We start from the raw sequence: 14,901 nt of genomic DNA, 5'->3' as shown, positions 1-14,901 counted from the left end.
GTGTGGGCGGCCATCCCTGGCCCCGCGGCCCTGCCCGGCGGTGTGACCGGGGCAGGCGCAGCTGTGAGCCGCGGGTAACGTCTGCCTGGGGGCTGAGCAACGAGCAGGTGCTTCCAGCAGGTTCTGTGGCCCTCGGCACGTTCTCCTTCCGCACCGGCTGCCGGCACAGCAGCCCGGGGCTGAGGTGCCTGCCGCAGAAACAACCGGGGTTCGCCGGCTGCGCCGAGGGCTGCGCAGCAGCAGAGCAGGCCGGTGCCGGCGCGGCGGCCGTTATCTGTGGCTCGCAGGGCCCGGCGCAGGAAGGGAGCGCGGCTGGTGCGGCGGGGCCACCGCCCGCAGCCCTCGCCCACCCCCGGGCGCTGCCTTGTCGGTCGGCCAGCGCCTGTCCCCAGCTCCAGGTGCCAGCGCCAGATTAGCAGGCCGGGCTGCGGCACTCGCCATTGGGGGTTTTAAAACACGCGGCCATGCCCGGCAGGCAAGAGCCTTGCCCGTGGCGTGAGCCACGCGCGCTGCAGCGGCCTCTGTCATCAGGGACGTGACTGCAATGCAAAAGCACTTCCCCTAACATTTTTTTTTTATTAGCTGACGGTAATTTTTACTTCTTTAAGAAAATATATATGCAAACCGCAGCCCGTCACCATGGTTACTGCTGAATGCCACCGAGAATAGCTTATTTCACGTTCTCAGACCCATAGGGTTCGGAAGGCACGATTATTTTGGCCTTTCGCCGTTTCCCCTCTAGCTAGGCCACTGTCCCGCTGTTGCAGAGAGCATGTTGTAATTAGCCCAGCGCCGCCGGGCCCGGCGCGGAGGAGGCGGTGGCTGCGCCGCCGCAGCGCTGGAGCCGTGCTCAGACGAAAGTCACGCAGGAGGCGAGGCAGGTAAGAGCTGCGCTTTTTGTCCCGCTCTGTAGCCCTTGCAAACTCACGGCAGAATGATACATGATGCTTTAGGAGGTTATGGTAAGTCATTTAGGAAGCTAAAGAATTTTATTGTGCCTACATCTTATTGCACATACTTTACGAAATAAGTTGGGGAAGATTTAAACAGTGTGCTAAAAAACCCTCTGAACTTAAAAATTTGGCTCCTCAAAGTTTACCTAAAAAACTCTGCAGTTACTAGGATCACTGAAGCAGTGGCAGTCCCCTAGGGTCGGACTCCCAAGCTGTTTGCCAAGCAGACCCTTCCTTGCAGGCTCTGCACGAGGCGGGACGTGTGGCGGGGACACGAGTGGCACGCCTGGCCCCACGCACACGGCCACGGCGCGGGGGGAGCCTCTCCGTCTTTTCTCGCGTTCTGTTTGTTGATGTTTTGTCAGTTCGTCTCGTCCGAGGTTTGCTTCTCTGGAAAAGTTGAGACAGATTTTCGTGTGCTGTAGAGAGCCCGGCCAGTTTCTTCACAGCGGCTCATTCCGCACGGTTAGCAGAGCCGGGACGTGGTCAGGGGCTTGTGCCTGGAACAGCGCTGCCTCAGCCACGTAGCAGCAGCACCCGGCACCCATCCTCCCCGGGCGGCCAGAACCGGGGCCCTGCAGCTGCCGTGGCCTTGGTTGCAGCGGGTGGCTCGTGGAACCCGTTATAAACTAAAATGGCGCTAACCCCCCTCGTGGTGTGAAATGCGTTGCTGCCGGCGCGTGTCCCACCAGTTCTCAGAGCATATATCGCAATTATTTGCTGTGAAATTAGCAGGGTGGAGTTTGCTCATTTATACACTTGTAGACTTGTAGAGATTTGTCTAAATATTTTATTACTTTTAATGAAATATTTTATTACTTTTAATAAAATATTATCACTTAATATTGGTATAAAGCTTGAAAAAAAAAAAAAGGACCATGCAGTGGAAGTGCCGAGTGTGAAATACATATATTGTCTTTACTAAAATGTACATGCAGATAATATCACTAAAACAGAAAAAAAAAAAACCTCTTAATACTGTAGTGTGAGATCGATTGCCTCCATGTTGCTGTAAAGCAGAAGCGGAAGTTCTTTACTAAAGAATTTGCACTCTGTTAAAAGAGATGTAAGAATTACGTTCTTTACTGGCAACACTGAAATTTAATGTCAGACCCTTTGGAGAATGTAAGTTTTATGAGTGCTGAACAAACAACATAAGGAACTGAATAGCTTCTCGAGAGCCACAATCATGTTCAATCTACATTTGAAGTAACTTGTGTATCTACCTTTCATAATGGCCAGCAAAGAAATGGAAAATTAGAGCCCGATGTTTATTCTGTAACTATTGTACTCCAGCCATTTGGTGCGATAAAGTGAAACCACAAGGCGTATTTCAAGCTTGACTGATTGGCACTGCGATTTTTGTTTTTGTAACAGAGAGAAGTGAGAGCACGCTGCAGTCCCCCAGGTGCGAGCCTGGCAGTAGCTCTGCAGCGAGCAGCAGCCTGGTGCTGCCTGGGTACTGCCTGGACCCTGAGGGAGGCTCCTAGGGGCGCTCAGGGTGTTTTAATTTATTTGTCCTTTCAGTGATACGTTATGATAAATATTAAGGAGAAAAGCCTTGCTTTCAGCTGTACAGCGGGAAGTGTCTGTGAGGCTGAACAAAACTTTGTGCTCATTGCTCATCCATTGGTGTTGCTGGCCTTGGTAAATGGACGAGGAGGTGGACGTATCACTGCACACCCGCCTGAAATCCTGGGAGCTGTTCAGCTAGTTCTGAATCAAATCATGCTCTTAACTGCTGTTTTCTTTTTTTGTAACTTCTTTAGCAAAAGGTTCCTGTTGTTTCCCAGTCCTTCTCCGACAGGAGGTAGGGCTCGGTGCTCAGTGTGCTCTGGCGCCTGGTGGCCGTGAGCTGCAGCTGGAACGGGCCCGGACCCAGGTCTGGGCGCCCCCAGGGCCCCGCAGGGAGCCCCGGGCTAAGATGGCTGCTCCGGTGGTGCAGGGACCGAAAAGCTGCTGCCGCTGCGCGGGCGCTTCAACAGGCGCGCTTCATGCATCGCTGGCTGCGTCTTCCTGCCCGTACAGGATGTCTTGAGAAACTGCGGGATGGCTAGAAATGGTCTGTAAGGCTTCCTTCATCTGAGTTACTGTATTCTATGGGCTTAAATAATCCCTCAGAATAAGAAATTTGCAATTACAAAGAGAAAGTTTAAATGTATTTTCATCCTATGTCCCTCGTGGCATGGCTGTTACAAGGTAAACTATCGCTCAAAAGTTTTCCTTTTAAACTTTTCCCTTTGGGACATTCTGAAATAGGTTCTGGAAGTGGGAAGTGCTTATATTCTGCTGAAGGCATAGCTGTGAAGATGCCAATAACCATCCTCATTTATAACACCCAGGAAATGTGGGTGTTGCAATGCTGGACTCGCAGTGCTTCTGCCAGTCTGAACTTAATTCTCAGCACTGCAGCCTTTCGTGCTTGGACAGCAGCAGCGCGGTTTCCAGAGGGAAGGGCAGGCAACCGTTTCACAACTTTCAGAGGTCAGAATCTTACTTCGCTGCTGAGAGCTCTGTGTCAGCTCAGCCAGTAAGGGGTTCCTCTTTTTTGCTCCAGTTGTAATAACACATAGTGACTCTACCGCATAAAATGTTTTTCAGAATACTTTCTGTGTACACAATATACTTCTTTTTTTCCCTCATCTCCTAATTTATAGCTTTTTCTTTGAATGACACATGAAGCTGGAGCATACAATGAAATATTTCTTTATCTCTGCTGGGAAGATAATTAGTCCATTGTTCTGTGTGGTATCCCAGACGATAATCTGGGAGACCGCTGAATCTGAGATTTCCTTATGATTTCCTCTTTACCGTGCCCTGCCTGGACATCTTGTTACTGCAGAGCTTGTGCTTGATATCTCGAGGTAGTACTCCACAGTTTAATCTGCTGAAACCTATGAAACCTATATAATAGAATACGCGAGTTGTAGGATATAGCAAGAAATCACATCGCATACGAATTAGGCATCAAACCAGTGATAAAGCAAACTAGACCTCTATCTTGTTGAAGGAGTGCTTTGAGGCCCAGCACAGGGACACAGCCAGCAGTGGCAGGTCCCCAGCGGGGCAGGACTGGCTCGGGCGGCTGCAGGTCACGGGCAGCCAGGTCAGCGCGTGCTTACAGGAAAATGGGAAAATGACAGGAAAATGAAATTAAGTAAATCTGAAGTGCCAATGCAACCAAATAACAGCTTTGGAGCGAGGACCTTTAAAGCTGCGGGGAGGAGGGGGCACTGGGTGGGGAAAGCGGGGGCTCTGCAGCAGCCGTGCCAGCTGCCGGGGCTGCGAGCACCTCGGTGGCCACGCACCCACTTTGCTACTGCTACTGGTCCTGCGCGAGGAGGCGCGTTTTAGTCACTGGTCAATTTTTAAAGCTAGCTCTGTGTATGAAAAGGATCATCCGTACAGATGCTGGTCTACTGCAGTTATTTGGGGGACATCTGGGCAACAAAGAGTTTGCGCAGAAAACTTTGTGACCGGAACAACTGCTTTGTAAATGCCCAGTGTACTGATGTAAGCATGTGAAGAGGAAACAGACTCACGTATTCCTTTGTGATAGAACAGAAACAGGAAGAGCAACAAATGATCCATTACAATATTCATTCCCAGACACTGCCAAGGCGTGTGCAGTCAATGCTGCAGTTATCTGAGCGGTGCATCTGTGCCCTTGCTTTATGTAATGACAGGCAAAGTGAGCTAAGTCAAGCAAATGAGAAAATAAGACGGGATACCAATTGTCACAACACCTTTACCCATCTAGGTTAAGGTTCTTTGAAACACAAATGTGAGTTCATGACATACTATCCTAAAAGGAAAATGATATGTCCTTTCAGTTTTCAGTTTTTATAAGAAAAAGTAAAAGGTAAATAACAGAAATAGCAAAAAACTCTCCCTTCCAACAAAGTGCCTTTGCTTCCCTGTACCTTCAGTGCCCCGGGATGCTTCCCCAAAGCTGCTCTGTCTGGGCAGCTTTGAAGGAGGGACGTTGGAGTCATCCCGTTTTTCACAGAGGGTTTAGTAGTGCTGCATGGTCTGTTGTGGGGTGTGATTAGAGCACACAAAATGAAAAGTTAATTATATTATACCAGAGTATACAATAGAAGAAAAAGCTTTAAGGAAACAGCTGAGTTCAGACCTCTTGAGAAGTTACCGTTTCTCTCCCAAAGTGAAGGAATTATTCATTAAAGCTGAAAAGCACACTGTCAGCTCATTTCACAAAACGTAACTTAGCTTAGTTCAACCCTGAGTACCGATGGGGGGAAAAGGCAAATTCAGGTTCCTGTAGTCCCCAAGCCTGACAAATTTCAAAGCAAATAGCAAAGTGATTTGGTTTATTCTGTTTAAGATTAAAGGATATGAAAGGTGTAATTCTGAGCAATCACTTGAAATTTCAGAAGCCAACAGAAACTCAGTATCAATAAATGACCAAAAATAGCATTCAATTGCAACAGATATGTTACTTTAGTACTTTTTTTTTCATTCGTAAGGTAAAAATAAACATATACTGGAACAACTGAGTATGGAGAGCAAGTGATGCTCAGAATTATAAACGCAAAGTGCACAATTTAGGGGGAAAAAGACAAGGATGAGGGGGAGAACATAGAAAGATGAAGCTCTAGCAGACCTACAAACCCCAGTGTGTTTGGTAGGAAAAAAAAGTTGAAACAAGGTGTCTGCTGATGGAGATATTTGACAGGAGAAACCTCCATGCCTGATACCTGAGATAAACCCTTTGTCTTTTTCACTGTTTTCTCTAACGTTGATTTCCCTTGTAGTTTCCGTGTAGTTTGCTATTCGTTTTGACTGCGAATGAACACCAGTCTCACGGCTTATAAGAAAATAAGTTGGTCGGGAATCCCAGTCTGGGGAAACAAGGACAGGCTGAAATTCAACCAGGTCTGAAAATGGGAGACTGTCGGGGGGGGAGCGAGCACTTGCGCTTATTTTTTAGCAGCAGGCACCGCTGCAGCGTCGCTACTTGTGGCAGCACCCAGCCGCAGCGTGTTGCTCTGGCAACCGTTTGCTTCAAGTCCAAAGCATCCGGCATGGTGTAGTAACATTTAAAACAGTTGTAGAAGGGATCAGAATTCAGAATAAAGTCACCTAGGAGCCCCTGGCATTCACTCTGTTTTTTCCACGCCAAAAGAAGGCAGGCAGGAAGAGATGTGCGAACGTGCAATCCCAACCCGCACGTGCGCGGCGGTGTCAGCACAGCCCCGCCGGGAAGTGCCCGCACTGGGATGGAGCAGCGACCGGCGGTGGGGAGGTAGCAGCGGTTTCAGACCAAACACAAAAACTTCACGACACGAGGGCCTTCTATAGCCTTTGTGTTTTAGTTCCCGTAGCACGTGGAACCGAGCTCTTGCGTGGCCCGTGGACGTGGCCAACTCCATCGCTGAGCGTCTGCGGCGCCGCGCTCCCCGTGGGCGAGGGACCGATGTGTAGCGGTTAGGGACGTAAGAACGGCGTGCCTCCTCGTGGACGTCGCCGTGGTTCTTGGCGTGGTCTGAGTCACGCTGGCAGCAGAACGGGACTTCTTTACCACAAGCGTCCATTTCTTTGATGAACTAATTTTCCAAAGAGAAAGCTCCGTGGAAGTGGAGCGCTGACTATTTGTGACGCCCTCTAAATCTAAAGGCAGTCGCGGCCTCTGTGGAAACTTCCTGCTGTAACCCTGGTTTCTGCCGGGAGGCCGGGGCTGTGCTCGAAGCGGCCTGCGGCTGCATCACCAGGGGCCAGGGAGGTACAGGAACTGCTGCAGCACTAGCCATAAGGTGACACGGTCTGAATTCTTCCCTGTGGAAGAAACCACAAACTGAAAGTCTGAGGAATGAAACAATAACTGAAAGTGAGGTTTTTGAGAATGCGTGTGTGTATCCATTCAAATATACTCGGTCTTATCAATGTTCCAGTGTTTCACAGAGTACAGTATTTTAAAACACGAAGCTAAGCAAGCCGTCTGCTGGAATCAGTGCAAACATTCAGAGGGTTTTGGCCTAAGTTCGGCTCAGACGTGGTTGGTGCTTTGATATCAAAAGACAAAGAGAATTCTGCCATTGATTTTATTAATATAGCAAAATATAAAGTAGAGAACTTAAAAAACCATGTTTTTCAAAGGCATGGGAATATTTAATGGAAACTGTCAAAAAGAAGTGAAATAAAAACATAAAAGGTAAACTGTAAGCCTTGGGGATGGAACAGACTGCACATTGTAGAAGTGGGGATCCAAAGGAGGAAGCCTCAGTGAGGCAGAAAGGGCTGGGAGAGGGACCACAAAAGGTCACTTAACCCACTCCCTTGCCCCAGGGCAGGATGCAGGTACCTAAGTCACTCACCCAGATGAATGTCTAGCCTTGATTTAGTATCCTGGGCAATCGTCTGTTTTATCCAGGTCCAGCCTGCATCTCTCTCACTGCAGTTTAAGCCCATCTTCTTGTCCTCCCCGCCATAAATGCAGAGACAAGATTACGCCCTGCTCTTTATACCCTCTTTAAATCTTGGGAGATTGTTGCCATGTTTCCTTTCAGTCCTGGCTCTGCCAGAACATTTCCAGTTCTTCCTACCGTCCTGCCCTCTGCGTGCCCACGGGCTGCAGTTGGAGGGGCCGGCCCCGCGCGTCCCCCCAGCTCAGTGCCGCCTGCTGCCGTTGAGCTCCCTCTGTGCACGGACATCAGCACCCTGGGAAGGGGCACGTTTATGCCTGACTGATCTACATTATTGCGGCTCACCTTTCTGTTAAATAGCGCTGCCATGCCTCTGCTGCAGAAACACGATGAGCTTTTAGAGATGAGGCACGGCCGCTGCGTCCTCTGCGGGCGGGCATCGGGGCGCAGGCCAGCGGGGCTGTGGCTCCGGCCCAAGGACCCCAGGCGAGGCCGGTGGCCTGCAGGCCCTGGCGTCAGGCCGGGCGCATCAGCTGGACAGTGCTGCTGCGGCGGCTCCTGTCAGAGCACAACCACGCCGCCGGCAGCGTCCTCCTGCCCCTCCGTCCGACGTGTGCCCGGGCAGGACGGGCTCCTGGCCGAGCTCCTGGAGGGAAGGGGGCTGCTCGGTGGGGAGGCTCAGCGCAGCACCCCGCGGGTGCCGGCCACCTGCTCTCGGCACAGCGCGAGCCGGGCCACCAGCTCGTCCTGGTGGGTGCCGGGGTTCCTCTAGTGAACGCTCCGTGCAATTTCAGGCAACGTTTTAATTAGAGCTGTAAATGAGCCGATCGGATCGCCTGCCCTGAGCCGAGCTGCAGCCCTGTGCGGGGTGCTGGCTGGGGGGCGCTGGCTGGGGGGCGCTGGATGTAGGGTGCTGGATGTAGGGCGCTGGATGTAGGGCGCTGGATGTAGGGCGCTGGGTGTAGGGCGCTGGATGTAGGGTGCTGTCCGGGGGGTGCTGGCTGTAGGGCGCTGTCCGGGGCTGCGCTCGGCCCCGCAGCGGCTGCCCCGTGCAGGCCGCAGCCCCCCGGGCCGGCGGGGCAGGGCCCGGCCCCGTGCCGGGCGCGGTACAGGCGCGGAGGGGGCCGAGGGGAGGCGGGTGAGCGCGGGGGGAGCCCCGAGAGGCCGGGCGGCGGTGCCGGAGCAGCCCGGAGCAGCGCGGCGGGGCCGTTTCCCGGCCCCCCCCCCCGCTTCCTCCCCTCCCGAAGCCGGGGGCGGCCGCGCGGGGCCGCGCACGTGTGCTCGGCGGCTCCGCACCGTGACTCATGAGCCGCCGGGGCGCTCCGGCGCGGGGAGGATGAGGCAGGCCGCTCCCCGCCGAGGGGGGGCCCGCGCCGCCGCCGCCGGTTACCTCGTCCGCGCCATCGCCTCGCCCGGCTCCCGGGGGCCGCGGGCGGCTTAGGTGAGGGGCCGGGGCCGGGGCGGGCCGCGGAGGGGCCCGGGGACCCCGCGGGGCCGGGGCCGGGGCCGGGGCCGCGCTTCCGGGCGGGCGGGGGGGCGGCGGCGGAAGCCGGGCGCTGGGGGCCGGGGCCGGGGCCGGCGCGGGGAGCCCGGGCCGCTGCCACCGCCCGCCGCCACCGCCGCCACCATGCTGCCGTGACTCGGCCGCGCCGCCGCCCAACGCGCCGCGCCGGGCCGGGCCGCCGGCATGACAGAGGTGAGCGCGGCGCGGCGCGGGCACGGCTCGGCCCGGCGCGGCCCGGCTCGGCTCGGCGCGGCCAGGCCCGCAGCGGCGGCCCGCCAGGGGCGGCGGCGGCCCGGGAGGGGCCCGCGCGGCTCGGCGGGGGCGCGGGGCCGGGGCCCCCGGGGGCCGGGGGGGGGCTGAGGGCGGCCCCGGGCTGCGGGTGGCGGCGGGCTGGGGCCGGGGCTGGGGCCGGGGCTGGGGCCGGGGCTGGGCGGGCCGGGGGCAGCGGGGCGCCGCGGCCGCCCTTCCCTGCCGGCCTCCTCCTCCTCCTCGCGCTGTTGTTGCTGTTATTATTGCCGTTATTCTTGTGGGGCGGAAAGTTGAGGAATGCCGAACTTCACCCGGCGGCCGTCCGCGGGGCAGCCCGTCACGGTGCCCGCCTGGCGCGGGAGGGGGGCGCGGGGACGCGGTCGGTGTGAAACGCTGGGTGAGGAGAGCTGCGAGCCCTGCCTGCCTTCCGCCGGGGGTGCTTACTGGGCCCCAGGACGCGGGGCAGCAGCGGAGGGGCGCGGGTGACGGAGCAGTGCAGAAAGTGAAGCCGCGGGAGCAGGTGGAGAGAGGAGAGGTGGCGGGAGGGAGGCAGGAAACGAGGAGCGGCGGCACGGTGAGGAACTGGGCTCCCTCTTTAGTGCCACGGGGAAGAGGAGCCCCGTGAAATTACAGTGCCTTCCAGAGCGACAAGGAGCCGAGTTGCATAACGCGTAATTACCCGCGGAGGGGTTAACGAGAGGAGCAGGCAGAGGCAGGAGCGCTGGGCCTCCCCAGCCCGGCCCCGCGGCCGTGCGGGCAGCGCCCGGCAGGCGGGAGAGGAGCTCGCTCCTGGCGTCGCCGAGAGCGGCGTCGAGCCCCCGGCGCTTGGAGGCTGGAACGTGGCACCGGGCCCGGCGGCACCGGGCTGCCCTCCTGGCGGGGGGGCGCGGGTCCAGCGGCAGGCGCTGCCGCCAGCCTGCTGCAGGCTGGGACCGCTGGCCGGGGGGTGCCGAGCGCCGAGCTGAGCGCCCCGCCTGCAGCATCGCGCTTCCTGAGGCCTCTGTCGCAGCCTTCCTCAGCTCGCGTCAGGCCAGGTGTCGGCTAGGCGCTGTAAAACGAAGTGGGGCTTCCCTGGGTTTGGAGGGCAGGCTTTGGAGCTGCAGAACTGCCTTGCTAGGCTGAGCGTGAGTAAAAGGTGCTTAAATAAATACGTGATGGCTATCGAACGTTCAAGCTTTATAGGCAGTTAGTCTCTAGACTCGACGTTGAAAACATACTATCCTGTTATGTTGTGTGTATGAATTTATGGTAGTTGTGGACTCTGCCTAGCTTACATGACAACCGAAAGCACAGGATCGTGCAATTGTTATTTAGTTGGGTACCGAGAGAAGATGCACAGGCAACAGATTTCTTAGTCTGATACGTGAGAGAGAAATCACAGGGCTTATTTGTTGTCTCATTCGCTTTGTTTTGATTGGCAGGAGAGGATCTGAGTCCAAGGATGCTTAGTTGTACTATGAGGCAGATGAATGAATGGGTAAAACTGAGTAATTTGTAATTCACTCGAGTCGCAAAACAGTGCAGAAGCCATCCTGTAAAAGCTCCTGTCAGCGGCCACCGAGGATATCGCTTCCATACATCCACTTCACAGCGCTGGTGTTTCCCTGCGGTGGGAACAGCGGTGCTTAGTAATTTCTTTTCATTTACCCAGCAAATCCTCCTTTAAGTTCATTTTCTTAGAAGTGCTGTGAAGTACAGCTGAGCCACGTGCCGGATGGGCACAAGCTTTGTGTTTCTTTTTTCTGGTTTGAAATCTCTGTTGCAAACACAAGAAAAGGGGCGTTCAGGTGTGCCTGGTGACACGCTGCGCTCCGTAGCCTGCTGGGCAGATTGGCCACCCTGCTTCACCCTCGTGGCAGAAAGAGTCTGATGGTTCAGTCTGGTGAATTAACAGAGGTACTCACAGGTAGCATCTCCCGTAAGGAGCATCAGCAAATCAGTTTGGTTGGTGGAAGCGGGGAGTTTCACCGTTACGTTTCCCTGGCGTGTGATGGCCTGGCTGCAGAACAGGCTGCGTGCTCCGCTCCTGTGCGGGCAGACGTGGCCGCGGGGCGCGCTCCTCCTGGGTCGCGGTGTGCGGTGCTGGGATGGGGGCCTTCAGCCCAGCGCCTGTCGGTCGGACGCGGGAGATCCCCAAAACCTAGTTCTGAGCACGGTGCTCGAATGGGAAGGCAGCAGGGCGCCGTGGCCAGGCGGTCGTGCCAAGGCCCCTCTACGGGCTGGCCCCGGGGCGAGGAGCAGCGCCGGGCCACGCCGCCTCTCTGGGGCTGCACGGGGGTGGCGTGTCCGTGCCTGCAGGTCTGGGACTCCATGGAAAAGTCTCAGGGGGATTTGCTGACTTTCTTTAAACTGGAGCTGACGTTGATTCGTCCCGCTTTGGAAAGTTTAAACAAAGTAGTCAAGAATAAGCGTGAAAGGAGCTGCTTCAACCTGAGGTGCAGGCTTTTGTTTTCAGTTTTGGGGAAAGGTTAGCTTCCCGTGCGTCGTTCCACCTCTCGGATCCTAGTCCTTGGTCACTTCATGAAGTCAGAGATGCTGTTTATCGTTTACTAGTAATACTTAGTAATAATTACCGAGTTTAACTTTATTCTGCTTCCTGTGGTGAGCCAAGGACTGAATAAGCCAACATTTTTTAGCCCCTCCGTGACAAATATCCCACGTTGACTCACGTTTGAAAGCAGCCCGTACCCTTGTTGCTTTGTTATAAAACCCCTCTTGTATGGAGGGTTCTGGGGCCTGACCCGTTTGCGTGTGAGAGGGGCGCTGGAAGTGCCGCCTGCCTGATTTCACAAGCAGGGGCTGCTGCTGAGGAGGCGGTAACGCAGTTCGCTGCAGCCCGTCCTGCGAGGAATGCTAGCGGGCGATAGATGTACCGCCCTGTGGCCTTTGTATAGCGGCCAAGCTGCGCCGCGTTACCTCACTGCATCCTCTCTATTTTTATTTCCTTCAAGGACTTGTTTTATTCCGCTTCCTCAGAGTGAGCGCAGGGGTGGTAGCAGCACAGGGATGCCCGTGATGAGGAGGATGAGCCTTAGCACCTCCTGATGCCCGGCGCAGCGGGTGGTTGCTGCCTGGGAGCTGTGCGTATAAACTGTGGCCGTTGTTCTTCTGCCAGAGCCAACACCGAGGAAGTGGCACACATTGGGTTATGTCAGGCACCTTCAAGTAACAATTCATTGCCTTCAAAGGCATAATAGGTGTTTTCCTTTGCATTATGCACATTTTAAATGCAAATGCCATGAAAAGGTAATTTTGCTGTGAACAAAGATCAGCTCATTAAGATAAAGCTGCATAAAAAGTTGTTCCCTTTTGTTGTCAGTTTTGTTTATTTTTTTTACAATATTTGCCCACGCTGAGGATGACTTCTGTAATTATGAGCATTTATCAACAACATCTTGCCACTGCTGTCAAGAAGTTGTTTTACTGTGGCTGTGTTTTTTGTATTTTTATGAGGGTTTTCCAGTGTGAGCGTGGAAGGACGCTCATGTCGGTGGCCAGCTGCTGGCGATGGGGTGGGTCTGCAGCACCTCGTGGCACGGCACCGCCGCGCACAGGCACCGCACGAGGGCCCGGATCCCTGCAGCGTGCGGGTCCGGGGCTTCGATGAGTGCGTTTGTACGCTAGCAGCCGCAGGGGAGAGGTCTGGGTGGGACGCCTGCCCCAGGTTTGGCGGCTCCTCGCTGTGCAGCGTCCCCCATCGGCTCCGCGCGGCTCCGTGGCTGTTCCCTGCCGGCGGACACGGCAGCCTCCACTGCTTGTGCTTCTTGGGGCTTAGAGCAGTTGCCCCAGATTTTTTGTTAACAATTACGTATTGTAAACTCAGTTTCCCAAGTAATGCAGCAAAGTAAACAACATTTCCTTCCTATGAGCCCATAATTATTTACCAAAAGGATAAACATGTGAGTGCTTTTTTGTTGCTGTCCTCGGTGACGTTTGGAGCCTGCTCTGCCACGAGTGTGTGCGATGCAATTCCCGTCCTGTCAGCAAAAGTTTGGAGCGATTTGCAATGGAAGAGAAAAGGATCGTTAAAACTGTACCACAGTTGTGGAGAAACTCAAGTACATCCCAAGACAACGAAATACACCTTCAGTACAGAGAGCTGGGAGGTGAGGGGCGTGCATACGGTGGTTCGTGATGGCGCTTAGTTCCTGGCCGGGCGTTGGAGTGAGCGAGCAGTGTTGCCCCGTCCCGTCCCATCCCATCCCGTCCCACCCCATCCCACCTGCGGTGCTTGGTGCCGCGTGCTCGCCTCTGTCCCGGCTTCCCCTGGAGAGCAAAGCCAGCAGCAGCTCCCGTTAGGCAGGAGTAACTCCTGCTGCACGTTGCCGTGCTCCGCTCGGGGGCAGCAGTAACTCCTCTGCCTCGGAGGCTGACCTGAAAGCTCTTCCTCAGCCCCCGCTGGCCACCACCGGGGCAGGTACAAGTCGACGGCCGTGAGGCTGGCCGTGCCTGTCGGGCTGTGTGATGGCTGCGTGGGGCTTGGCGGGTGCTGACCTCCGAGTGAAGTCCAGCTCTGGATCAGGAGAATCGCTTTTCCTCTGGTATCAATTATTTTTGAAAATGTCTGCACGCTGTCAGCTGTACCCAGTGAAACAGCCCATGGTTCAAATGAAGTGCCTATGGTACAGGAGTCTATTACCTTCTAAAATGCCTTTGTTTAGGTATCTGGGAGAGCTCTCTTCTTAACGTACTCTAAAGGAAAAAAGGCTGCGGTAGGTCTAACCCCTTAGCTCTTGCTAAGGCCTAACCGTGTATTCACTAAATGCAGCTTGGGTTTTCAACGGGGTGATTGCTGTTTGCTATTAATTAGAGGCAACGGCAGCAGTTCGTAAGCTAAAGACACACTTGTGTCACTAGGCTGCGAAGGAGTGCGCTCTGAGTTAATTTGCGTTCGAATCTACAGATTATGCAGAAAATCTGAGGAAGCCAGGACAGAGTAAACCCAAACCACGTGAGCTTTCCGCAGCCGTGTTCTCCTTTCAGTGGGCCAGGTGCACGCCAGCGCTAGGCCCGGCACAGCGTGGCGCGGGGCCAGCCCGAGCCGCTGCTGCCGCGGGGAAGAGCCGGAGGCGGGTGGGCGCCAGCCGGCCCCGGGCAGCCCGCGGGCACCGCGGAAAGCGCCCCGCCGCACCCAGCGTGGCGCCGTGGCATGTACACCAAGCGCTGCCGCCGTTTTGGGGCGTCAGTGTGCACGCTGTACGCCTTGGCGGCTGCCTCAGAGTGAGCTTGGGGACAGCAAAAAGAAAGAAGCACGGGACAGCTTGAAGTCTGCGTTGCGTGTCACTCGCCGTTTCGAGAAGTGAGATTCCCCGCAGCCAGCCCAGCGGGGTTTGCCTCACTTTATCGGTTCTTTGTCTGAGTTTACAGGTGGCAGGTGAAATTTCAGAATATAGTCTGGGGTTTTCTGCTGGAAGCACACCTTACTGCCTGCCTCCGAGAGAGGCTTTTGTTGTAAAAGGAAGTTTTTTTTCAGTTACATACTTGTCATAAAAGGAATTTTTTTTCCACTTAAACAGTTGCCATTAACATTACATTCGGAGCTGGTTCTTACAGAAAGTGCCTCCGTCTTGCTCGCAGTTGCCTAAAAAAAAGAAGAGCGCACACTGAATTTTCCCTTATCTCACTGTACCACATTTTATGTATCTCGTAGTAAGACGTTTTGTTTCTACGGTTTCAGACTTGGGTGTTTTAGCAGATTAATAGACTTAGCAGCGCTGTTTATTAAGCTCAGTGATGATAACAATGTAATAAGTCATGAGACAGTCACGGATCATCTGGCAAAGCAAAACAGGCCTTGAGGTTGAACTTAGAG

At 54.9% G+C, this 14,901-nt stretch overlaps 1 protein-coding gene across 24 annotated transcripts in view; it reads left to right on the top strand.

The window, feature by feature from the left end:
• The first annotated feature begins 403 nt into the window (after positions 1-403).
• The window catches only part of MBNL1 (muscleblind like splicing regulator 1), a 78,948-nt gene continuing 64,450 nt past the window's right edge, over positions 404-14,901 (top strand). For 14 of the 24 annotated variants that reach the window (XM_083848673.1, XM_083848671.1, XM_083848674.1 and 11 more), the window contains exon 1: positions 426-881. Coding sequence is in view for 4 of the 24 variants with exons in the window: in XM_083848683.1 (XP_083704809.1) it covers positions 9,024-9,032 (9 nt within the window). In the remaining 20 variants the exon portion in view is untranslated. Of the gene's footprint in view, positions 882-8,604; positions 8,778-8,877; positions 9,033-14,901 lie in introns of those variants that run through there. The other 10 variants (XM_083848675.1, XM_083848676.1, XM_083848668.1 and 7 more) reach the window with 7 other exon arrangements.

Source organism: Anser anser (assembly GCF_964211835.1).
Source record: "Anser anser genome assembly, chromosome: 9".
Classification (NCBI taxonomy): Eukaryota; Metazoa; Chordata; class Aves; order Anseriformes; family Anatidae; genus Anser; species Anser anser.
This window is presented reverse-complemented; position numbering and strand designations above follow the sequence as displayed.